The 26,073-nt window shown below is 47.7% G+C and overlaps 1 protein-coding gene across 1 annotated transcript in view; it reads left to right on the forward strand.

Moving 5' to 3' along the window:
- The first annotated feature begins 3,751 nt into the window (after positions 1–3,751).
- The window catches only part of VIPR1 (vasoactive intestinal peptide receptor 1), a 180,561-nt gene continuing 158,239 nt past the window's right edge, over positions 3,752–26,073 (forward strand). Inside the window, exon 1 of the mRNA XM_065398565.1 lies at positions 3,752–3,808. Coding sequence (XP_065254637.1) covers positions 3,752–3,808 — 57 coding nt within the window. The remainder of the gene's footprint in view (positions 3,809–26,073) is intronic.

Genomic DNA, 26,073 nt, shown 5'->3' on the forward strand with positions numbered 1-26,073 from the left:
AAAAATGCCCTATTGCAACCAATGGGGCTTTCTGCTTAAAAATCAGTGTCATGATATGGCTTAAGGTTCGGACATCCTCTCCCGGTGAGGTCCAAAGAGCCACATTTGCCAGCACCTCCCCAGTTCTTCCCTCAAGGAGGCTTTAACAGGATGCATAAGACTCTTCAGTTAGCATGGTTGGATGGCTGCATTCAAGTGGAGAAGTCTATTACTAACTTTGAGATCCATTTACTAGCTAATAGGCCATCCCCTTGTCATTTTATAACTAGGCCTTATTGTTACATGTTCAAAGAACGGTGCAAATAATGGATGCAAATAACTTCTCGTCTCTCTTTGCTATGCCCCGGTGACTGTTACCCTCCAGGAAAAACAAAGCCAATGAGGCTGGAATTTGTAATGTCAAAACCAAAAAGGGCAAATGAAAAAACCTCTTACAAAGCCCCCCTAAAATTTCAAACCATATTCATGCAGCAGAAACAGAAGAGGGGGAAAAAGGCACAAACAATATTGTTTCCCCCTTTGCCGGTCACCTTCAAAGAGAAAAGAGATTGTTTTCCCTAGCATGTCAGTCACAGTGAGTAAAAGCAATTTAAAAAAGTCCATTTTTGTCCATCGGAGCCAGGGAAGCTCTTTCTTCATTTCATTTGCCAAAGCACTTGGCCGAAGGAGAGCCCTGATCCACCAAAGCCCTTCCCCAGTAAATTACACGGGCAGTGGTAGCTTTAGATTAGAATGTTTAACTGAATGGTGCTAAGGGGCCAGGCTTCAGGGCTTCCTAAGTGCATGGAAAGCATGACTCCTGTTTCTGTCTCTGGTGTATGTTTACAGGAAGGCCGAGGTTTATCCATTAGCCTGAACTTGAGCAGCCAGTAACATAAGAAAAAAGAATGTAAAATTGAAGCAGCAGCAAGGATCAGATAGTGCCCGGCCCTAGATTGGGAGGGGGGTGAGGAGGAAGAAGATGCAAGACTTGCTGCCACCACTAGTCATCCCTGCACTCAGCGGGGTCTCCTTCCTCTGGCCCCTTCTGAAATGCAAATCACCCCAAGTGATAAAACAAAGGAGTGCCCATGAGGTTTGAGGATTGCAGTGTGTGTGTGTGTGAAAATGTTGCATCATCCATGCAGTGAGTATACTTCCCCTGCATAGTCGATTGCTCACTGAGGATGCATGCTTCCCCTTGGAGCAGTGTAGCTTGTATTCAAGGCTCTCAAAGTACTTTACAAATATTAGCTGATTTCCCCAGCAGCGTTGGAGGTAACCCATGACTCCTTGTGGTTTTTTCTTAAAGCCCCAGCTCCTGGAGGCATGTGATTAGGTGAGACTCTCAGCCTCCATTTTTTAAAGAAGTCTGTAGCCCTCCTGTTTGTGGAGAAAAAGCTGACAATGTGAATTGTACAGGCTCAGAGTCTAGAAGGCAAATAAAGAGAATCCCCCAGGTTTTTTTTTAATCTCAGGATTTTTAAATCAAATCTCAGGATTTGCAGGGATGGGGAGTCTGTCTCATGAAATGCTTTGGGGTGGTGAAACTCAGGTATGCTCCCTGTTTCATAGATGAGTAAACAGAGGCTATGTAATTGTCCCAAGGTCACACAAACCATTGACAGAGCTTGGAGTAGCAGAGAGGTTGTCTCTTGACCACCACACCCTTCCTTTCACCAAGGCATTGAATCCCTGTATCTGGAAGCTCCCGGAGTGTGACCCGCCAGTGCGTCTGTGTTGCAGGTCCGACTGCTGAGCCAGAACCACAAGGCCTAGGAGTTGCTCATCAGCTCAAACTGTAGCAGCTCCTGCTTTTTGCTGTGGGGGAGGGTCCCCAATTTCAGCCAAGAGGGCAGCCCCCACATGGGCCCATGCCGGACTGGACCAACCCACTGTGGGCAAGCCTAGAAATCCAGCTCTGAGGCTGATTCTCTCACTCAGGTCACAGAATCATAGGGTTAGAAGGGACTGCAAGGGTTGTCTAGTCTAACACCCTGCCAAGATGCACACACCCTCTCTGCTTCAGTTTCCCCAGTTATAAAATGGGCTGATCATCCCCTATACCAGAGGTGGGCAAACTACGGCCTGCGGGACCCTCCTGCCTGGCCCCTGAGCTCCCGGCCCAGGAGGCTAGCCCCCGGCCCCTCCCCTGCTGTTCCCCCTCCCCTGCAGCCTCAGCTTGCCCGTTGGCGCAATGCTCTGGGCGGCAGGGTTGCGAGCTCTTGCCGGGCAGCGCAGCTGCAGAGCCCGGCCTGACCCGGTGCTCTATGCTGCGCGGTGGTGTGGCTGGCTCTAGCCGGGCGGCGTGGCTGCCTGCCCTGGTGCTCTGGGCGTGCGCTGCCAGCCACAAGGACCGGCTCCAGGCACCAGCTTGGCAAGCAGGTGCTTGGGGCGGCTACTCCAGAGAGGGGCGGCACGTCCAGCTGTTCGGCGGCAATTCGGTGGACGGTCGCTCACTCCTACTCGGAGCGAAGGACCTCCTGCCGAATTGCCGCCACAGATCGCGATTGTGATCGCGGCTTTTTTTTTTTTGGCTGCTTGGGGCGGCCAAAACCCTGGAGCCGGCCCTGCCAGCCACCGGTGCTGGGGGGGGCTGGATAGAAGGCAGGAGAGTTTGAGGGGCTGGTCAGGGGGTGGGGCTAGGGGCTGGGGGGGGTCAGAGGGCAAGGAACGGGGGGTTGAATGGGGGCAGGAGTCCTGGGGGGGCAGTCAGGAATGAGAGGAGGGATTGGATGGGGCGGCGGGGGGCAGGCAGGGGCGGGGGTTCCAGGGGGCAGTCAGGGGACAGGGAGAAGGGGTGGTTGGATGGGGGGGCAGTCAGGGGACAGGGACCAGTGGGGGTAGATGGGAGCAGAGGGGTTGGATAGGGCAGGAGTCCTCGGGGGGCTGTTAGGGGGCGAGAAGCAGGGCGGGTTAGATAGGGGTCGGGGGCCGGCCACGCCTGGCTGTCTGGGGAGACACAGCCTCCCGTAACCGGCCCTCCATACAATTTCCGAAACCCCATGCAGCCAGCAGGCCAAAAAGTTTGCCCGCCCCTGCCCTATCGGCAGGGGAGAGGCGAGGCTTAATGCGCGAGCTCCCCGGGCTGGGCTTAGCGTCAGGTGGAGGCCGGAGCAGGCTTGTTTCTTGGCACGCTGCAGCCAGGAAGGCGCAAACAGGCGGCGTCCCTGTCCCTGATCACACGTGCACCGGGCGGGGCCGCCCAGCTCAGCACAGAGCCCGGACTGAAGTGTCTGAACGTCCCTCCCGGTTCCGCTGCACTTGCCTGCCCTGGATCCATCGCTCCAGCCCCGCTGCGCCCCCTCGCCTACTCCCGCAGCCCTTCCCGGAGCCCGGATTCCTGGGCACCTGCCTGCTCCCATTGGCCGGCGCGGCGAGCCCCCCAGCGCCCCTCCGCCCCAGCCGGAGGGCGGAGTCCGGGCAGGGGTGGCTCCAGCAGCGGGTGGCCGCCCGGCTGCGGCGTGACCCTCCTCCCTCCTCCGGCCCGGGATTCGCTGCGAGGAGCGCGGGGCCAGGTTCCCAGTGGCACCGGGGCAGCGCGGAGGAGCGGAGATGGCTCGGGCTGGGCAGCGCTGAGCCGCGGCAGGTGCGTTCCGCCGGGATCCCGGGAAGGAAACACCCAACTTCAGCCCAGGTCGGGATCCCTCGCCCGGAGGATCCCCTCTGCCTCGCCTGAACTCCCCGCGGCAGGAAGGGAACGGGGAAGCAAGCCGCTGGCGTGGGGGGCACCGGAACCGGGGGGCCCCCTTTCTCCTCCACCCCAGCCGGCATGGAGCCGCCAGCAGCCTGCCTTTGGTTCTCGGTGCTCAGCTGCCTCCTCGCCTGGGTAAGTGCACGGCTCCGGAGCGCCTTCGTGGTGCTCCGCTCCCCTTGCCCAATGCCTTCCCGGGAGGTCCGGGCGCAGCTGAGCGCTTGTCTCCCGGCTCAGAGCCGGATCGTTCATTCGCGCTCCGGCCGGATTTTGCCAGGAGAAACTTTCGCCGAGTTCCGAAGTGGTTTGTCAGCGCTCGGTGGACGCTGAATTTTGGGGCAGGTCGGTTCGGTTGTTGTTGACTAGACTCCTAAAGGCATTAGGTGCAAGCTGCAGCGTTCAGGTCATTTGACTTAAGCGCCCGGGTATGTACCGGGTGGGTACGCCAATGCCTGGAACTGGGTGCCCCTGATAACCCAGTGGGGCTTGTCTGTCTGTGATTTCCACCATCCCTTTCTCAGGATCGAGCCACTCGGCTTCCCCGGCTCCCTCCGCGCCCGCAGGACAATGCAGAAGCCACCCGGGAAGTTATTTCTCCCAGTGTTCGATTATTTGTATTATTTCACTGTCAGTAGGAAACCAGGTTTTATTGGAATATTTCCCCAGGAGAGCTGAGAGCTCCTTGAAGCTCCTCTCCTCACACCGTATTCAATGAAGCCAATTGCTGTATTTTACTGAGGCAGGATGGAGGATTGAGGGGCTGCATTTGCCCCCTTCATTCAAACCCTGGCTTGCAATCATTCCATTTCATAGCCAATAAACCCACAACATTCCTTCAGCGGCACCCTGGTGTGTTGGAGAGGGTGCCCCAGGGGTGACTGGGGTTAGCCCTGGTTTGCGCGGTTTCATTTGCTCTCTGTCCCTTCAGTTCCATGACCGAGTTTTCCCCTAGAAGCCAGGTCCCTTTTCTGATCTCTCATGGACAAAGTCGAACCAATTCAATGGAGACAGGTTTCAGAGGGGTAGCCGTGTTAATCTGTATCAGCAAAAACAATGATTAAGGTGCCTTGTGGCACCTTAGAGACTAACACAGGGATAGGCAACCTATGGCACGCGTGCCGAAAGTGGCACACAAGCTGATTTTCAGTGGCATTCACACTGCCCGGATCATAGAATCATAGAATATCAGGGTTGGAAGGCATCCTGGCCATTGGTCCGGGGGGCTCTGCATTTTAATTTAATTTTAAATGACGCTTCTTAAACATTTTAAAAACCTTATTTACTTTACATACAACAATAGTTTAGTTATATATTATAGACTTATAGAAAGAGACCTTCTAAAAACGTTAAAATGTATTACTGGCACTCGAAACCTTAAATTAGAGTGAATAAATGAAGACTCGGCACACCACTTCTGAAAGGTTGCCGACCCCTGGACTAACACATTTATTTGGGCATAAACTTTCATGGGCTATAACCCACATAGCCCATGAAAGCTTATGCCCAGTCCAATGGAATTTCACAGCATGGGCAGAGCCACCCAACCCTGGCTTTGCCTCTCTCCTCTGGCATGGCCCTCCCAGGTCCCCACTCCTCCAGGCCTGTGAAATGAGACAATGAAGCATTAAGCAATTTCTGGTTTTGTCAGCTTGGAATATCCAGCGCCTACAGTTCCAAAGCCCAGGTGGGCTGGATTTTCAGCATAAATTAAAGTCAGTGCTTTCCTTTTGGAGAAGAACATAAACAGCTAGTGTCCAGCACTTGAGCTGAGGAGCATATGATATGGGGAAATGGAGAACTCATGTAAGCACAGGGATCCGAGCCAGATCCTGCTCCCACTGAAATCTATGGCAAAATTCTCATTGACTTCAATCCTAGAGGTGTGAGGAAATCATTTGGGGCCCGATCCTGGAAACACGTATGCACAATAGCAACTTCACTCCTGTGAGCAGTCAAAGAGGTGGCTGGGGGTGCTGGAACAATTTGTATAGTGGGGGTGCTGAGAGCCATTGAACCAAACTGTAAACCCTGTATATGATGGAAACCACTTCAAGCCGGGGGGGGGGGGGCAGCACCCCTACTTCCAGCGCCTATGGAGGCTGCCCCAGTTACTTGTGCAAGCATTTGCAGGATTGGGCCCTTAGACTGTAAACTGTGGGTTGAGACAGGGGCTTTATCTGTGCTTTGTATAAGCACTAACCTCCTGGTGCTCTCTGATTAATAAGAACAAACCATAAACTAGCTCTTCTTCTGGGTCAACCTTGGCTTCCTTTTAACGGTCTGTTTCCTTGTTTTGCTACATCACTGTTTATTTTTTCATCGTAGTGCAATGATGATTAATTTTTTCCTATCTTACTTTCACTATATTTACCAGACTTTACTAGACCTCAGCTTCTGTTGGTGGGGGAGACAGAATAGTGCCAGAGATCAGCTTTTGCAAACGCCTTTGCTAACGTTTGAATGCCGAGCCTACTGCTATAGAATGGGTGATACCAGTGCATGAATGCTAAGGAGAACTCCAGAGAGCCAAAGAGTTGCAGTGTGTTTCAGAACCAAAGCTGAAACAGCGATAATTTTGCCATGGGATCTGGGATTGCTTAGCGCTGTTTTCCTTTTAATTTCACTGTGATGATTAATTGGTCTGTCCTTGAAAAGTTTTAAATAGCTGTCCTGCTCTGGTCAGTATGAAACAAACAGTTCAATGTCATAAAACTATTGTAGCCAGGTGTTTTAACTGCTCTTGTAAAATTTCCCCTTGATGCTACATAACTCAGACACTCACACAGGAAAACCAGGATATAATATCTGCCATATCACCTCAAACTGTTGATTGATTGTCTGCTATCCTGCCTCTTGCAGCAGCCAGTGCCGAAGGCTTCAGAGAAAAGCAATAGATGTATTTTCGTTTACCTTTGATTTAAAACCAGGGTAATGTCACTGACTTCAGCTTTCCAGTGATGCAACTAAGACAAGAATCTGGTCCACTGAGCCATGAACATGACTAGTGGAAAGTGTTTCGGCATGTATGCATCGAATGAGATTTAGTCATTCAAATCGCTCTGCAAATTCCACTTTCTTCCAGATTCAAAGATCAGTCTGGGCTGGTCAAATCGGCCAGTGTAGTATAAACTGTGTTTCCTCTATGGCCTGAGTCACCTACAATCAATGGAGTTACACCGGTGTAAAATTGATGTAAGTGAATGCAAACTCAGGCTCTACATTTTTCCAGTGCCCAAATTGCAAATTAGGTGACCCAGGATGATTCCATAGATCTGTAACCCGCACCCATTTAGACATGTGTGAAAACCACTGGCCAACTTCTGACTCTTTCATTCCACTACTCATTGGTAGGGAGGTGGATGTAAATGTATCTAAAGAAACCGACTCTTTCATGGAAGGTCCATTGTATTCACTGTCCTTATTGTAATTCCAGCATCTTTCTGAAGGTTGCTATACCACCTGCCGCACACATATTGCAACTCCGTTAAAGATAACCTCATGATAACAGAACTCTTTATAATACTTAAAATCCTTGACTTCTGCTGACAGTGCTACAAAGTCGCTCTAAGAGGTATTATATGTATGTAAACATTGATCATATACAGCGTGTGGTTGACGTTTTTCAAAGATAATTGAACACCCAGTTCAATTAACTAGGTGCCTTTGACAATTTCAGCCGATATGTACATGCGTTGAATTCTGTTTGCATCATACATATGCCTTTTAGAACATTATGGTTAGAGGTTAAGAGAGCTAGAGAAAATTAAATGCAAAGAGGAGTGGTAGGAGTCATACTTGGAATGAACATTAGCAGAATTAGCAGGCACTTCAGCACTGGTTTTCTAAAGATGATCATCAACCACCAGGGATCGTGAGTCCTGTTTTGTTGGTCAGCAGCATGAAAAATGCTGAGAGCCAAACAGGGGAAGGAGGGCGGGTGGGGTGTTCGGAGCATACTGGGAAGGGAGTGGGTCCGTGCGAGGGTTTCTTTCTTTGATGAAGTGGTCTTCAGAATGGAGAAAGAGAGAGGACTGCTGAATTGCATTATGTTACTGTACCACATACCACTGGCATCTGGAGTCAGATGGGACCATGGACAGAGAATCTTGGCTGGTACTCTGGCTGGCAGGGTATGTGTGTTGTTTCCGACTCAGTTTCTTTGTACAATCGTTTTAAAACATTATGAGCCAAACTCATCCCTAGTGTAACTTCAGGAGTGGTGTCACAACCATGCAGTTGCCCTGGAGATGAATCTAACCCAATGGGATTTTTTTGCCTTGAGTACTAACTACATGAATCAAAATGATTAACAAAAATGAACAGATTTAACAGGCCTTCTTCTCTCACTTATACCAGTTCACACTGGTGTAACTCCATTGACTTCTGTCTAGCTATAAAGTCCTTATCACTGCAGTATCTGAGTGTCTCACAGGCATTAATGGATTTAAAGTAGAAAGGTATTATCCTCATTTGACAGACTAGGAACTGAGGCCTGGGGTAGACTATGACCCAGATCCTCAAAGGTATTTAGGCACCTAACTCCCAGGGGAATCAACATGAATTAGGTGCCTAAATACCTTTGGTCATGCCACTTTAAGGCCCAGATCCTCAGTGTCATATAGGAACTCTGTGTTTGAGCCAGGAATTGACCTCAAGGTTTCCTGAGGCCCAGTCTAGTACCCCTCCTCTAGGTCATCTTTCCTACCCTCCTGTGAAGTTACTTCTGATTCTCACCATTGTAAGTGAGAGGAAAATGAGGCCCAATAAGTGAATAGAATGGGTAGAAAAGGGCTCTGGTGATGGACCATGGAGACTTTACCCCTAGACTACTGGTTCAAATCCAGCCCATACAATTAGTGACCAAACTTCATAGCTAGCTAAGAGCTGGTTAGTGGCATATGTGATCTTCCAACTACATCAGTGAAGATGTTCTTGCACCCAGGCCTCATACATGATCTATATCAACCTGTACATATAAGAAACACTATGAGTGGTATGTATTCTCAGTATTTAGCCTGTAAACTTTGCAGAACAGGATCTGCATTTCTTCCATTTTCTGTCCATCACAATGGGACTGTGGGCAAATGTCCACGGAGGGAGAAAATATCACATTGCAATTGGTACTTGGCCCTCTTCTTGACATTCTTAGAAGGAGTGGCCAAGTACAGAATGGGCCAATGAGAACCTCTTCTTGGATTTCTCTAGGTCGCAGCTGCCGTAGTGAAAAGCCACTTCCAACCTTTTGTGCTGCATATGTTCTGTGCCTCAGATTGGAGAACCTTTAACTCATTGTGCGATGAGTGTCAGACTCAAGCCCACTTTCCAAACACAATGGGCCCCATGCCGCTGTCATGCCAGCTTCATATTATTGTAATTCTGCTGACTTGAATGGAATCACTCCTGACCTACCCTGCTGTCAAGGAAATCCAAATCCTAGTCATTTTGCCTTAAAAAGGGAAATGTGGTAAACGTAGCAGTGAAAGTGCGGAAGTGAAATGGGTAGCCCAACTCATTCTGAGGCTGGGTGGCCCTATTCACTATCTGTCTGACTCAGGATGAGAAGGTTTTTCCTGCAGAGGAAAGTCCTTTGTCACCACTGAAATCTCTGGTTTTGAAATCTCTGAAACCTCTGAATTCTGGTTAGCAGAACTGAAACTACTTTGCAACCAATCCTCCAGTGCATGCCATGATCACCAATAAAAGAGTGATTGCGAAGAGGGAGAGGGGTGAGGGAAAGTTCTCTGACCATTGTACCATCATTCCAGTGTTTGTACATCTGCTGTACGTAGGTTTTGGGGAGTTCTTTCACTGTCAGGTGAATGTGTTTTTCCTTGTAACATTTCCCTGATCTTGCATTCTTTGTGCATTCAAACTCAGAAAGCCTGATCTTCAAAAGTAGTCACTGCCCATAATGTCAGTCGATGTAAATGGGAGCTGTGAGTGCTCTGAAAATGAGGTCTTGGTTGACTTCATTGGAAGCAGGATCTGATCCAAGGTATTGAACTAGGACCTAAGAAGACAAATGACAATGATGATTACATTGGCCCTCATCCAATATTAAAGTGGTTAGCTGTACAGCAGAGAAATACAGCAGGTGTGGAACTCTGTTTATAGGTTAAGCAATCTTCTGTTCCTCACCCCTCTTTGCCTGCAACTTGCTGCTGGTTCACTTGGTTTTCTGCTTGGCTGCCACAGATCCCTGGATGATTTCCTTTGCCTCAGTTTCCCCTTCTATGTAATAAGGATAATACTTCTCTCGCTCGCAGGGAGGATTAATTCATTCGTGTTCATAGAGTGCTTTGGTGGGAGGTGGGAGTTTGAGCCCTGGTCTACACTGGGGGGGAGGGGGGGATCGATCTAAGATATGCAACGTCATCTACGAGAATAGCGTAGCTGAAGTCGACGTATCTTAGATCGACTTACCTCGCGTCCTCACGGCGCGGGGTCGACTGCCGCCGCTCCTCCGTCGACTCCGCTTCCGCCTCTCGGCAGTGGTGGAGTTCCGGAGTCGACGGCAGAGCGATCGGGGATCGATTTATCGCGTCTCGTGATAAATCAATCCCTGATAGATCGATCGGCGGGTAGTGAAGACCTGCCCTGAGGTGTGGAGTGATTTTATGGGAACTGCTAATTGATTGATTGCTTTGCCAAATGTTTCCTTAATCCCTGGGCAGTCCTTTTATTCACTTAACTGGATAAAATTAGATTGGATCAGGATTGTGTTTTAAATGTTCTAAAAGCATCTAGAATTGTAGATATACATACGTGCTAAGTTTTACTCTAATAAGGATTTTATTAATAATAAAGGCATTAGAGTTCCCGTTCCTGAAACTAGAACATGATTAGATGTCTCTACAGCCTGTGCTGCAAATTACTTTTAAACTGCTTAGTCCTGTAAATAAAACTGTACAGTGGAAGAGGAGTCAGCAGCACGATCACAATTACATTATAATAAATGCCAACCTGCGCTGATGTAAATGGCCCATCAGAACACTTATTAAACTGGGGGACGCAATCTTGGTTTGAGATGCAGCTACACGTACAGGAATGCTGTGTTGTTCTAGTAGTCGTGCTGCTGATATTCACTCCTCCCTGACCTAATTTTCCTTTCAGTTCTGTTGGTATAACTCAGGAGCTGCTCCCTCGAAATCAGTGTAGTGACACTGGTGAAAAGTTAATGTAGTGAAATTAGGTCCTGTAATTTTCAGGCTGTTGGTTTTATGAAGTGCTTTCAGGGATGCATTTAATGTGCAAGGACCTGTGTGTGTGTGTGTTGGTTTTATGAAGTGCTTTCAGGGACGCAGTTAATATGCAAGGAACTGTGTGTGTGTATGTGTGTGTGTGTGGGGGGGGGGGGGGGGGCTGGTTTAAACTGGAATACAGGCACAGTGCAGGAATAGCATTTATACCTACTGTATCTCCAGGACCCAGACGTATTTTGGCCCGTATGAACTACATGTCTTTAAAAACCCACATGTGTTTTACGCTAGAAAAAAAGCACATACCCAGTCAACTAAACATGGTTATTGTAAACATTACTAAACCATGTCCTTAGTCACATTGCATGCATTTTCTTATGCCCAGGGAGTTACCTATCCTTCCATCTTCACCACATCTGTCACGGGCAGACAGAGCTTTTTATTTGGATTCACATTCAGGTATCTGAATCGAATCTGATTCGTGTGGGATTTTTTTTTTCTAATAGATTTCACAGATGGAATGAAAAACAGACATGTAGACCTTAATTCTACTTTGATAGCAAATTGCTGTGAACTTCAGGATAGGAGCAGGGTCAGAGAAGAAAGCGTCCTAGGGGTAGCGCGGGGTGAAATGTTTCAGATGAAACTTTTATTTGCTGAACAATGCAGATTCAGGTTGACCGAAACATGTCATGAATTTGTGTCAATGTCACCAGATTTTTTTTTTTTTTTTTTTTTACCAAAACCAAAGACCTAAACAAAACTAAAAGAAATCTAAACATTTTGTTTCACTAGTTTTGAAACAAAACATTTTGATTTTTTTTATTACAAACAAATTTACTTCCATTTTATTTTAAACAAATTTAAAAGTTTTTAAAAATTCAAAAATGAAATGAAATGTTTGGGGATTTGACCTGAGACAAATTTCATCGGCTGAAAAATTTGCATTTCAGGGTCAACCCAAGACAATTTTTTGTGTGTGCTGCAAACAAACTGCAAAATCAGTCATGCATATAGCTCTATACTGGTGTAACTCCATTAACTTTAACAGAGTGACTCTTAATTTACTTCCGTGTAAGTGAGAGCAGAATCAGACCTATAGAGTCCCCTCTTCCCCTCTGGAACTGAATATATCAGGCCAGTACTTCCAGCGGGTAGAAATTGACATAGTCCCATTAGCTGAATGGAGCGACACCGATTTACGTTGGCTCAAGCTCTGATGCCATATTCACAAAATTTCTTCGTTAAATTTTATGATTCTCCTCTTCTTCTAGCTTTACAGTGGTATAATTCCAGGGGCTCTAAGGGAATTACTATGCCTGATAGTCACATGTGTAATTCACTATAAAATCAGCCCTTAAACATAGGAATCTTCACACATTTAAAAATGTTACCTGGAAAGCATCCATCTAGAATACACTGGAGGTAAAAATATCAAGAACTTTGTCTCTTATTTGTAAAACCTGAATCTGTAGAATATCCCTTTAAAATATATTTCTTTGGGGTTGCAAACATTATTCTGTATTTAAGAGATGTTTTTAATGCATAGTCTATATCATAACCAACAGTTACAGATTTGCTGTTTTTATATTGTGTGACAGACCCAGACCAGTGGGGTACAGGAGTCTGGTAGAGGGCAAATATACTGGTCACTGGATGAGTAGTTTTCTGTTCCCTGAGTGACCAGAGCAGGGGGCTGCACTAGAGTAATCAGGAACCTGCTAGAACCAGTTCAGGCAGGCTAATTAGGACACCTGGAGTCAATTAAGAAGAAGCTGCTAGAATCAATTAAGGCAGGCTAATCAGGGCACCTGGGTTTTAAAAAGGAGCTCACTTCAGTTTGTGGTGCGAGTGTGAGGAGCTGGGAGCAAGAGGCGCAAGGAGCTGAGAGTGAGAGGGTGAGGGTATGCTGCTGGACGACTGAGGAGCACAAGCGTTATCAGACACCAGGAGGAAGGTCCTGTGGTGAGAATAAGGAAGGTGTTTGGAGGAGGCCATGGGGAAGTAGCCCAGGGAGTTGTAGCTGTCATGCAGCTGTTACAGGAGGCACTATAGACAGCTGCAGTCCACAGGGCCCTGGGCTGGAACCCGGAGTAGAGGGCGGGCCGGGTTCCCCCCAAACCTCCCAATTGACCTGGACTGTGGGTTCTTCCAGAGGGGAAGGTCTCTGGGCTGTTCCCCAACCCACATGGTGAATCTCTGCGGCAAGAAAATCCGCCAATAAGCGCAGGACCCACCAAGATAGAGGAGGAACTTTGTCACAATTGTTACTGTGTCCATAATAAATGTCATCATCTATCTAATGCAGGGGTGGCCAACCTGAGCCTGAGAAGGAGCCAGAATTTACCAATGTACATTGCCAAAGAACCACAGTAATATGCCAGCAGACCCCCCCCCCCCATCAGCTTCCCCCCACCCCATTCCCAGCACCTCCCGCCCACCGGCAGCCTCGTCAATCAGCGCCTCCCCCTCTCTCCCCACACCTCCCGATCAACGTTTTGTGGCATGCAGGAGGCTCTGGGGGCGGGGGGGGGGGGGAAGGAGCGAGGGCACGGCAGACTCAGGGAAGGGGTGGAGTGGGGGCAGGGCCTGTGGCAGAGCCAGGGGTTGAGCAGTGAGCACCCCCCGGCACATTGGAAAGTTGGCGCCTGTAGCTCCAGCCCCGGAGTTGGTGCCTATGTGTAAGGGGACTGTTGCCCCCTTACTAACATTCAGTGGGGGTGTTTTGGTTGGCTAGCTCCCAGTACTAAAAGGGGAAGGGTCGATGGCAAATCAGGAGCCTGAGACTGACAGTCCCCAGGAACAATGGGGAGAGGCCAATGCTCCAGATCAGCCTGATTGACAGGGCGGGCAGGCTAATCAGCATGACAGGAGGCCAGGGTGGGTCCCGTCCTCCGTGTGAGTTGGAATTGCCTGGGTCAGACTGAGTGGGGCCGAGCTAAGGAGAAAGCAGGGGCCCAAGCTGAGCTGGAGAGCAGAACCGGGCCAGATCCAGAGGGGCCAGAGGCGCAGCCCAGGGAGAGCAGATCCTGTGCTGGGAGCAGAGCTGCAGCCACAGAGCCAGAGACGCAGCCCAGGGAGAGCAGATCGTGTGCTGGGAGCAGAGCCGCAGCCACAGAGCCAGAGACGCAGCCCAGGGAGAGCAGATCGTGTGCTAGGAGCAGAGCCGCAGCCACAGAGCCAGGTGTGGTGAGCAAGTGGGGCCAGCCAAGGGGGGACCTTGGGCAAAGGGCCCAGCACAGAAAGACACCCCCAGACAAGGGCCCTTGCAGGCCAGACCGGGAGGGGGACCTTAACCTGACGGGGGGCTGACGCTGGGAAGAAGGGTCCCACCACTCAAAGCCCGGAGGTGTGTGGCCACCACCATTGCAAGTGTCCAACCCGCAGCATACCTGCAGCACAGCCAGGGCCTGAGACGGAAATCTGGGACCTACAAGGAACAGACTGCGAAGTGCCCTGATGTCCAGAGACACTGTTTGTGATGTTCCCTGCCACAAAGCAGGGTGATGTGTTTCCTTTAACCTTTCCCATTTTTCCTTATTCTTTTCTTTAGATTAATTGTTAATTAAACAACTTGTATTTGTTTTAAATTGTATGGAATAATCAGTGGGTCAGGGAGGTGCCCAGTGCAGAGAGAGTACCCCGGAGTGGGGACACCCTAGCCCCTGTCCTAGGTGACCACAGCAGGGTTGGGGGTTGAGCCCCCCAGGAATCCTGGGCCCAGCCTTGTCGGGGTTTACGAGGACTCTGCCAGACAGGAGAGTGGAAGGGGAGTCCTCAAGGGCAGGGAGGCCTCTGGGTAAAGGAAGTGGGAGCGAGGACTCGGATCCTTTCGTTAGCCCACTTCACCGGGGTAGTGCAGAAGCCAGGAAAGTTCCCCACAATAGCGGGACCATTCCCCCGCTTACATATACAAGGAGCCACATATTAACTTCTGAAGAGCCGCATGTGGCTCCGGAGCCACAGGTTGGCCACCACGATCTAATGTAAGCAATCTAAGAAATTCCATACGAATAATTACATTAGAAGAGCATTAAGGTTACAAAGCACTCAAAAGTGAGGAAATGTCAAAAATTAAGGTAGCCCATGCAACCTGAAATCTGCCTCTTTGTGCATGTGCATTACAACACACTTTAACGGCAAGGTCACATAATCTTTTGTTTCGGCTGGACCCCTGATTTATTCAGTGCATAGAGTCAAAAGTGGACTTTGTTTCCACTATTTCTTGAAAACGGCCAGACCATTTTGGCTCAAAGTTTATGTACAAATCCATTCCTGGGCCAAGAAAAAAATGTCCCCAGTTTGAACCCGAAGGATAAAAATCTGTTGAAGATACGAGCATCTGAAAATGACCATTTAGAAGGAAAAATCTTGCATGACGTTGACTCTAGGCATCCTTATCCGCTTAGCTTGGAATAGGATATAGATCAGGTGCACCATCGTTTATCATAAGCCTGCACCATCCTCAGTACGCCTGTGACTAAATTCAGCCCTTGGCCTAAGTGCAATTTCCGTTGAATTCACTGGGAGTTGCACCTGCTTGTATGAAGGACTGAATTTGGTCCCCACAGAGATCATCCTTACACTTGCTTTGCATGCCCAGGCCTCAGACCTCAGCTGTGGCCATATCTACTGAGTACAGCTGAGATGTTGGAGAGGGGGAGTGTGAAAGCTATTTCCCAGAGGGCGGCACTGAACTCCTTGTGTCTAGGTGTGACTCCTAGGGAGGATCTGCCAGCTAGGGATTGCTGGAGCACAGCGTTGTCCAACCATGCTCCTTTCCCTTCAGTTATCCCGATGCCCCCCCCCGTGCTGAGGATTGCAGGGGTAGTGTAGGAGCTAGGTCTGTTAGTCTCCTCTGATGGGAGAATCCCCAGCTCGGGAGCTCCAGCTGCTTTTCTACCCCTTTGTGGTACGCCGCAGAGCAGGGCTCAGGACTGAATCCACACTGAGTTTGGTGGTTTATTCATAGTGGCTACAGCATTGGCCTGGGACTCTGGAGACATGGTTTCTATTCCTGGTCATGCTGCTGGGTGATGTTGGGCAAATCACTGCCCCTCTGTGCCTCAGTTTCCCCAGGTGTAAAATGGCAGCAATGATATTGCTCTCCTTTGGAAAGCGCTTTGAGATCTGCTGCTGAAACGAGCTAGGTATTATTATTGAATGCCAAATCAGTGCCAGTTACCCTTCTTTGCTGCTTACACCATTTTCTGTCTCACTCACACCCAATGTGCCACCACCATTTAGATTGCCCTTGATTTTAGCCCCTGCTGCCTAAGGATTAGGACGCCTGCACAACAGACGTATGTTCTTTTTCTGCCTGGAAAAATCAGCAGCATGACAGTCTCTGGTGAAGCAATCCCTGGTTTCACCGGCAAAATCCCGTGAAGAATTACGGCCATGCTGAGGCGTCGCCAGCGATGCCTGCATTTTTCAGGCAGGATATTAAGCAGTTCTGCAGTGCTGTGTGTGGCCTAGCTATGTGATGCATCTAATTCCATCGCTGAAACGATCCCCTCAGCAGTATTTTGCTGTCAGTTCTCTGGGATCCTCTTGTTTCCAGAAGCAATGCCTGGGATGGCAGATTCCCGTACCTTGCAAAAATTCTCCCTATAAGGCTTTTCCCTTTCAGCAGTCCCTACTCCACGGATAGGGCATGCACTGTGTGTGTGCCTGCCCAGGAATTCTTTCCATATGACCCCTCACTCATGAGTCCTGTCAGGGAAATGAGCGCTTGTGCCCTTGTTTTAGCAACAAATGTATTCTAGCTTGTCTTCAGTCTCGCGCTGTACAGTGTCATTCGTAGTGTGCATTGATCTTGGGAGCATTGATACACTGCTTTTTGCAGGGATAGTGGGCCAGACCTTATGGGGTGTGGATCGGCAGAGCTCCAATAAAGTCGGTCATCTACCGACATACGCCAGTTGAGGATCTGGTCCATGATGTTCATTTATTATTATTTTGAGCCGTAACTTCCTCAGTCATTGTTTTCATCGGAACATACAAGCCTGGTCAGTTTTGTGGCTGGGAAATCCCCAAGGGACATCCAGATGCCGAAGGCAGTGATGTTGGCAGGTGGCTGTCTTTCCTTTGAGTCTCAAATGACCCCTGCCCCCCGCATAGTGCTAGGGGAACACTATACTGCTGAAGGCATCATCTTCTGGAGGACACATAGAGCTGACTCTTTTTTTTTTTTTTTATCATGCTTCCTCACTACAAGGATAAGACAAACCCAAGGACTTATTGCTGCACGATCTTCCAGAAGCACGAAATTCTCTTGTGGGAAAATGGTTAAATGAAGGACTCGTGGATTATAATGTTCAAAAGGAAATAAGCCTCAGGCAATTCACAGGGACTTATTAACTCTCTGGAACGACAACGTATGCAGAATGGAAAACAACTGAAAATGGGGACAGAAAAGAGAGAGGGGCGGGGCTTGTAATGACTCCAGGGAGAGATTCTTTGTGGTATTTCAGATCCTACAAGCCAATGAACACAGCAGGCAACTGGCGTTGCAGTGAATTAGATACTGTTGATAAGATCTGTGCACGGGTCCACGAGGTGCCAGGTTGGTATGTAGTGTCTCCGTTTGTTATGACTGTGGAATGAAATCTTCCTCCAGAAGGGCAAAGCTGTAACTCATCCGAGAGTATCTAACGGGAACCTGTCCGCTCTAGCTGCACGGGCCCAGGTCCTGAGCTCAAAAGGGAAGCACAAATAGCTTGCAACACCTTCTGTGCTCCCCTGATTCTGGGGCCATCCGAGCACTAGATTGGTGCCCACAGGAATCTTCCCATAGCCAGATCTGCCACCTTAAGGCCAGCTTAGCTCTGGGGAAGCAGCACTAGTGTATGGGGAAAGTGAGGCAGCCGCCGCCTGATTGAATGGGTTTGTGTCCCGGTCACCTTCTTGTGTAACAAGGCAGCAGTAAAGTTTTGCTTTTTATCCGTCTACCCCAGCAGTGCTGACGGGGTTTGTTACGGACAAACAAAAAGGCAACTGTGTGTTTGACTCCGGTTCCCTTCCACTCCCTCTGTTTGATTGATGACAAATCAGTGACACATTTCTCTGTAGCTGCCTGGATTGGGTGTTGCACTCCTGGCAGCTTGGAGTCCCTGTGTTTTGTAATTATTTCCCCTCTGCCAATATACCACTCAGGCTTCCTTGGCTGTCAGCTGTGAAAACAAACACAAAATATATAACACAGCCATTGGACGCAGCCCAGCCAGCGGGAGGATGATGCAACTAAAAATAAATGCCCACACGCAAAGCAGCCAAAAGACCGAAATAGAGAGGTCAAGCCCTAAGCTTAGCCACTCTTGGGCTGTAGGGGGCACAGCACTGGGACTCAGGAGCTGTGGGTTCAATTCCCGGCTCTGCAACACAATCTCTGATGTTGGGCAAGTCCCTTCGTCTCTCTGCGCTGCAGTTCCCCATCTGTAAGAGAGGGATAACGATGCTTCCTTTCTCCTGCTCTTTGGTTAGATTGCAAGGTCTTTGGGGCAGGGACTGTATGTACAGCACCTAGTGCGATGGGGCCCCGATCTCCATTGGGACTTCTAGGGGATGTCTAGATGCAGGCTGGGAGGCTTGCTGTCGCAGGCAACAGACCCAGGCTTGCACTATTGTGCTAAAAATAACTGTGTAGACATTGCGGCTCGGGGTGGAGCTCGGGCTCTGAAGCCTAGGGAGAGGGGTGAGTGCGGTCTCCAGAGCTGTTTTTTACGGCAGTAGTACGAGCCCAAGTCTGTCGACCCAGGGTGGGAGGGTCGCTGCTGCAGGCAGTGTACACATAAACCTAGAGGCTCCTGTGATGAGCGTGGCCACTCCGCACAGCAAGAGGGCACACAGATCAAGTATAACTTTAACACTTGATTATTACCGTCCACATGTCAAGAGTATTTAGCTGCCATGTAAACTATGGTCTTGCCAGTGACAATGCCCAGTTTGTCATTTACTGTTTCTGCAGAGCTCACTGCCCTGCCTGCCATCCAGCCCAAAGGGAGAGCTTCCTAGACCAAAACTGGCCTTCCCTAAGGGTGGTATTCAGCCCTGTGCATCTAGACACCGGCTTAGCCCTCAAAATAAGACTGAGCAGGGACTCATCAGCAGAGCTGATTGGGAATTTTTCAGCAAAATAGTTTTTCTGCTTCAGTGAACCAGCATTTTCTAACGAAACATCATGTGAGAATGTACCCGCTTTGACAAAGCTTTTGTTGGCAACGTTTTCTGAGGTCCAGGATGGAATTTCTGATCAAAGCAAGACACAGCATGCACACCACATCCCAGAATGTTGTACAGCCTGGTAACTCAACGAGGATACAAGAGACCTAAGTTGAAGTTCAATTCCCTCCTCTACCCTGAGTCAGACCGGTGACTTGAACTTGGGTCTTCCCCATTTTGGGTTTGTGCCAAAGTCAGATGACTATTGGCTATTCAGGGCTGTTGAATTCGGTTTTTCATAACCAAAACCTTCTGAAGATTTTTTTTTTTTTTTGGTTGGTTGGTTTTTTTGGTTTGGTTTGGTGTTAATGGAAAAAAGAATTTATTTGAAATCTCGAAAAGTTGTGCAGGATGTGAAAACCATTTCCTGCTCACCAAATTAGTGCCTGGCCATTGGGGTGGCACTCCGCACAGGGATGAGTTTCACTCAAACGCTCCAGCTCCAGAGTTACCGCTCTTGCTGGGAACAGGCAGAACAGGAAGGGGGATGCTAAAGGAAACACAGTTAGAGATACAGGCTGGGGTCAAGTGATATAGGTTTGTAAGTTCCAGCTCCTTCACCTCAATGCAGTGGAAAGCCAATGGAGGTATTAAAAGAGGAGATGTGGGTTGACGTGGTTTTTCCAAAATGGACATTTTCAATGGGGAAAATGTGGATCTTTCTAATTTTTTTTTTTTTTCCTGTCAGGAAATGTGAAACATTTTGGGCCCTGACATCATTCATCTCTGCATCAGCCTGAGCTGCTGTGGTGCCTCGTGGAGGTTGTAGTTCAAGTGGCTCATGGGGGCTGGGCTCCACAGTTGGACTATGTCTCCCATGATGCCTTGTGGCTCACCCAGATTTTTCAGCATTTCCAAACGGACATTTTTTTCAGTGCTTTTCATTTTGCGGCAAATTTCAATATTTCAACTTTTCATCCTGATTTTGTGATGAAAACAAGCGTGAAATTATCTGATGTTCACTTGGGATGGAAATTCTGTTTTTTGATCAACATCAATTGACAAGTTCAAAATAGCAGGATGGGAAGTGATGTTAGTGGCAGCCTTTCTGTCAATCACCACTTACTCTGAAGGCCTGTGTCTCATTGTCACAATCATTCCATCGGTGTTCTGTCCACTTGAACTCAGGTCACCAAATGCACAGTGCATTGCTGCTGCTGTTCTGCTAGTTAAATCGAGATGGATTGCTTGCTTCATTCATGGTTTGCTTGTTTCAGCTGATTCCCCAGGGAGTCGTCTGTTTTATAGACTGTAATCTCTCCAGGGCAGGAACTCTCTTCAGATCTATTGTTCTGTGCCAGGAAATAAATAAATATGACTGACAAATCAATATGATGATCTAAAATCTTGGCCATTACACTCAATGGGTCTTCAGGTTTGAACGCATAGCATTGTTTCATTTCCAGTAGGTGTGAGGTTTGTTCAGAACTCCCACATTAATGAGACACTGAAGACAGAAGAGCGAGTCCATGATTGAACGAACACCCTTTTCCACCACTTCTGTATTGAAGTACCATAGATCGATAGGATTCATGGGGCCTTTGTAATGTATCTCCAGGCCTTTTAGAGACCGGGACGATTTTGTCATGATTAACATTCTTTGAAACCTGTCATTCTTTTGCCTGTGCAAACTTGTACCAGTCAAGCAGCTTGGTCTCGTTCAAGTCAGCAAGTGCTCATGGATAAGATACTGCACTCTGTAGCGTGGCTAATGCACATTGTTTCCTTGCAGCTAATAGAATAAAAGTTGCCTAGATAGCACACGTGCATCCGGAAAGGTCACACAAGAAAGCTGTTGGCTAGCTCTGCCCTTTCAGAAACAAGCTTTCAGAACACAGCCAGCGTTGGCCCAAAGTTGGTAACATAGCAAAGAGATTTGGAAGGTGCGTTGGAGCAACCAACAGACGTGTCGGCTGCATCACTGCATAGTGCTGTGAACTAGCTAGTGTGTATATGTGCTCTGGATGTAATCAGAACTACTGAACTATGCATCATAGGCCCTACGCTGCTGAGACCAAAGGGAGACTCTCGTTTAGCTCAGTAGTAGAGGGGCTGTGCTTTAGGAGCTAGAGGAGTTTGGCTCTATCCCCACATACGTTTTGAAGTTCTGAGTGGCTGGAGAGTGCAGCACAAATGGCAAACCCTGCGTGATTTGTTCCGACATCCAAGCTCCGCATTCAGCAGGAGGCAATGGACAACTTCCTCTTTCTCTAAGCAACCTCACTCATTTTCAATGATGTAAGTACACTGTACTTTCTGGAACTGTACCGTGCCCTCCCGAAGGACGCTTAGCTGCAATTCTGTATGCCCTCATCCCTGTCGTAATGGGGTTGGGAAGGACATTTTAAAAACCATTTTGAGCTAAGGTGGGAGATTAAAGAACACGGCTCCTAAATAGAAAATATAGTGACATGAAACAGAATTGTAATTGCTCGGGGGGAAGGGTGAGGGGGAGAAGAACTACATTATTACTGATTAACCTGGTGCTTTGTGCGTACCCCCACAGTGCATTACAGAATTAGGCCTTGATTTTCAGGGTTACAGAGCCCCAGCAGCTTCCATGCACTTCAGTTGGAACAGTGGAGTACTCTTCAAATCAGGTCTTGACAGTCTATATAGATCCTACTGCTTACCCAGAGGTGCTGGGACAATTTGCATAGTGGGGGTGCTGAAAGCCATTGAACCAAATTGTAAATCCTCTATATAATGGAAACTACTTCAAACCATGGAGTGTGGCAGCACCCCCAGCACACCTAGTTCTAGCATCTATGTGCTTACCCTGTATATACAGCCACCAAGACGGTAGTATCTGGCCACCATATAATGGCACCAGCAATGCCACTCAGCAGGTTCAGGACAGGAGGTGAAGTAGTAGGTTGGTATCGTCTGTGGAATCAGTTGGTGGTGGAAGGTGCTAAAGGTAGTGGTTTAAGTCACTAAAATTGGCACCAGCTAATCTCATATGACAGAGAGGCCTGTATGAGTTACCAAGCCAAAATAAGCCTATCATCACTAGATGGGGCCATGCCAGGTCTGGGCTGAATCACTTTCGTGGAGCAATGTGTGGAAATGTATGTGGCTGCTCCTCTTCCTAGGCCTGTTCTGTTTATCGGAAGAAGATATCGGTCTGCAGGGCCGTGAATCCAGCCTCTCGCACCAGCATCAAACTTGCTAAAGCAGAGAATGGCAAAATGTAGCCAACGGCAACAGCATCGGAGCTTTATTTAAAGCAGGCAGGAATTCCACTGAATATTGCCCTGGTCCTGTGCAAAGTCCCATAAGGTTGCCGATGACTGCCAGGGCTCAAGACCTCCGTTTTAACGTCTCACAAACTCATTTCCTTTTCTAGTGAGAGCTGACACTGAAAATGGACAAGGTGAAGCACAGGCGCTTGGTCATATATTTCAGATTTCACTCGCCATTGTACTTGGAAATAACTGCCCTGAATTACCGCCGTCAGCTGGTGTTTTAAATCAGCTTAGATCCATCGATGTTAAAGGAACTATGCCACACCATCTGAATCTGGCCCTTTGTGTGAGTTTGGTGCTCGGGAAAGATGTCACGGTAGCAACCCTGGCAGGTTGAAGCCCCATGCACAAGAACAGCAAAGGCAACAGGAAACGGCCCCATGCCACCTGACCGGTTTGCCTAAACTCTGACCGGGAGGGGCCACCTTTGGGGATGAGAGGGTAGTGCAGTCTGTCCAGTCAGCCTTTGATCTCTGCCCACCCTGGCAACAAAGGTAATAATTAGTATGGTGGTGGTTTGGATTATGGTACGTGTGAGAGAGAAGTTCACTCGTCCATTGGGAATGGAACTCTGTTGATTTGTTTCTTAGAGATCAACGCAAAGGTTTGACGAGAGAGGGCGGGCATGAGACCTGGCTCCAAACAGGATTTTTTTCAGTAGGAACCTAGAAGGTGGCATCCGCTTTTCCCAGTTCATAAGTGGGGCCAGAGGAGCTGATGGTGAGTGTTCTAAGGGTTAAGGCATATTTTAGTGGGGATGGGTTGGCATGCAGTCTGGCTCAGGAATTAGGAGCGGGATGCCAGAGGTTAGACAGTTCCCTTGTAATCCATTAGTGTTGTTATTCCTATACGCGAGGTACGATTTTAATTAAAAAGCCATTTAGCTGGATTTAAATTTTACGCCACAGAAGAAGTAAATCTTTCCGTCGACGTAAGAAAAATGACAATCCTGTCATTCCAATGGTTCTTAGTCCGTTGGCGTTTGATCCCCGCAGTCAGCGGCCATAGCGTTTCTGCTCTCCTATGTGAGTTGCATTTTTGACATTGTATCGTGGGTTCAGCCAAGTCTCCCTTGTTGGCCAATAAGAAGCAAGGACCCTGACCTTCCGTGGCTTTGCGTAGATCAGTGATACTTAGGCTGAGGTTCGTGAGTTGCAAGTGGCTCTTTAATCTGTCTCCTGTGGCCCATGATATTAAATTAAAACACTGTGTGATTTAATTATTAACCAGTCTAAATTGTTAAGCAATCAGGATGATTTTACTATGTTGTTAACCAATTGTAGTGGATAAAATAATAATACTTGGTCAGTCATTTTGCTGTGAGAATTTTATATATATAAACTAAATACTTCCTATCATACTGTTACTGAAGTAAATCAAACAATGAATTCACACTCCTGTGGCTCTTTTGGATAATGCTGATCACTAATTTGGCTCCTGAATGCTGGGGTTTGTGTATCACTGGCATAGTCCATATAGTTCACTATGGCCAGATTTGATGGGTTTCTAAAGATCAGGATGTCAAATGTGAAGCACCTGTAAAACAGCAAGGGTGTAGATAGGTTCTCCAGGCCAACTTCATTCCCATGTTTTCTCATTTATTGAGTCCAATCTCAACACAGTCCTTGAGCCATATCAGTAGGCCTTTTCGTTTGGACTAGTTCAGTTTCTCTGTCTGGTTTAAATTGATAGTATCTAGTTTGCATATCAATTCATCAATTTAGGCTTAAATAGAGACTGGGAATGGCTGAGCCATTACACACATTAAATCTATTTCCCCCATGTTAAGTATCCTCACAGCTTCTTGTCAAACTGTCTTAAATGGGCTATCTTGATTATCACTACAAAAGTTTTTTTTTCTCCTGCTGACAGCAGTTCATCTTAATTAATTAGCCTCTTAGAGTTGGTTGGGCAACTTCCACCTTTTCATGTTCTCTGTATGTATATATATCTCCTCACTATATGTTCCATTCTATGCATCCGATGAAGTGGGCTGTAGCCCACGAAAGCTTATGCTCGAATAAATTTGTTAGTCTCTAAGGTGCCACAAGTACTCCTGTTCTTTTTGCGGATATAGACTAACACGGCTGCTACTCTGATACTTTTCACAGTTGGTTCCCAAGCAAGCAAAAATTATAGGCCCTGTTCTCACAAAGTTCTTGTGCCATCATGGTCTGATTGAGAGAAAATTCATGAGAGTTTCCATGCCCAGCAGCTGCAGGACCAGACTCATGGTATATGTGGATGACCGCTAATGTTGACATAGTAAGCTTGATATTATTATTATTATATTATTAGTATAGTAAGTTTGAGATTATTTTCAGTCCCTTAAACTACTCCTCCCACCCTCCACCACAACCCTCACAATCTGTCGGTTTTTGTATGTGTCTCAATTGTTCATTCTGAGAATTAGGACACGAAAAAAGAGACAGAATAATTGTGTACGCAGAAAAGTCAGCTCTCAGTTAAGCCACTTCCTCTTCCTTTCAGAAATGCTGCTATCTTGATGAACCCCTAGGAGATGTGTGCAAGAGAGGAACATCTTAACGCTGGGTTTACTATGAGCATCCAGCAGCCCAAGCTTAAAGACCAAGCTCTTTGCTATTCATTGTTCTAGCCTTATTCATCTTTATTGTTAACTCTTAATCGCCACATTCATGGGGCGGTAGGTGGGATGATGTTTACAGGAAACAAATCCTCTGAGCAGGAAGTAGAGCTCAAGGAAGTTGACAGTAGGAAATGGACTGTGCCCACCACCATCCATCATCCGTAACCATGTTGGTGGGCCCCAGATAAATGGTTAAAATTATAATTAATAAATGTCTAAAATAATTAATGTTACTACAGAGACTCCACTCTTCTGCCTTCTAAATTGTTTCAGCCCCATACAATCATAGGATATAGAGATGAAAAAGACCTTTTAAGTCGTGCTGGGGGACATATTTTATTGGCTAATAGCTTATTGGCTGAGAAATGCAATTTTGGTCGTCCCAAAACCGTTCTCAAATTTGAAACTAATTTTCCAAATAGTTTTAGTGGAAAAAAAATGTGTCTGGAGACTGAGTATGTCTACACTGCAAAGAAAAATCTGCAGCTGACCGGTGCCAGCTGACTTGGGATCACGGGGCTCAGACTGTGGGCCTGTTTCATTGCAGAGTAGGCTTCCGGGCTCGGGCTGGAGTCTGAACTCTGGGACTCTCCCACCTCGCAGGGTCCTCAAAACCAGGATTCATCCTGAGCCCAGAAGTTTACAGTGCCTGGGCCAGCCGCAGGTGTCTAGCTGCAGTGTAGACATACCCTTAGATGCAGGGCAGTGGCAGCCTCCCTTATAACCTATTCAGCTTAGAAAAGAGCCGATTAAGGGGGGGTATGATAGAGGTCTATAAAATCATGAATGATGTGGATAAAGTCAATAGAGAAGTGTTATTTATCCTTTCCCATGATACGAAAACCAGAGATCACCCGATGAAATTAATAAGCAACAAGTTTAATACAAACAAGAGGATGTACTTTTTCCCACAATTTGCAGCGAACCTGTGGAACTCATTGCCATGGGATGTTGTGATGGCCAAAAGTATAACTGGATTCTAAAAAGAACTGGATGAGTTCGTGGAGGATAGGTCCATCAATGGCCATTAGCCAAGCTGGTCAGAGAACAAAACTCCATGCTCATGGCAACCCTAAATCTCTGATTACCAGAAGCAAAAGGCAGGGATGGATCATTCCATAA

The sequence above is a fragment of the Emys orbicularis genome, chromosome 2 (assembly GCF_028017835.1).
Source record: "Emys orbicularis isolate rEmyOrb1 chromosome 2, rEmyOrb1.hap1, whole genome shotgun sequence".
Taxonomy (NCBI): domain Eukaryota; kingdom Metazoa; phylum Chordata; order Testudines; family Emydidae; genus Emys; species Emys orbicularis.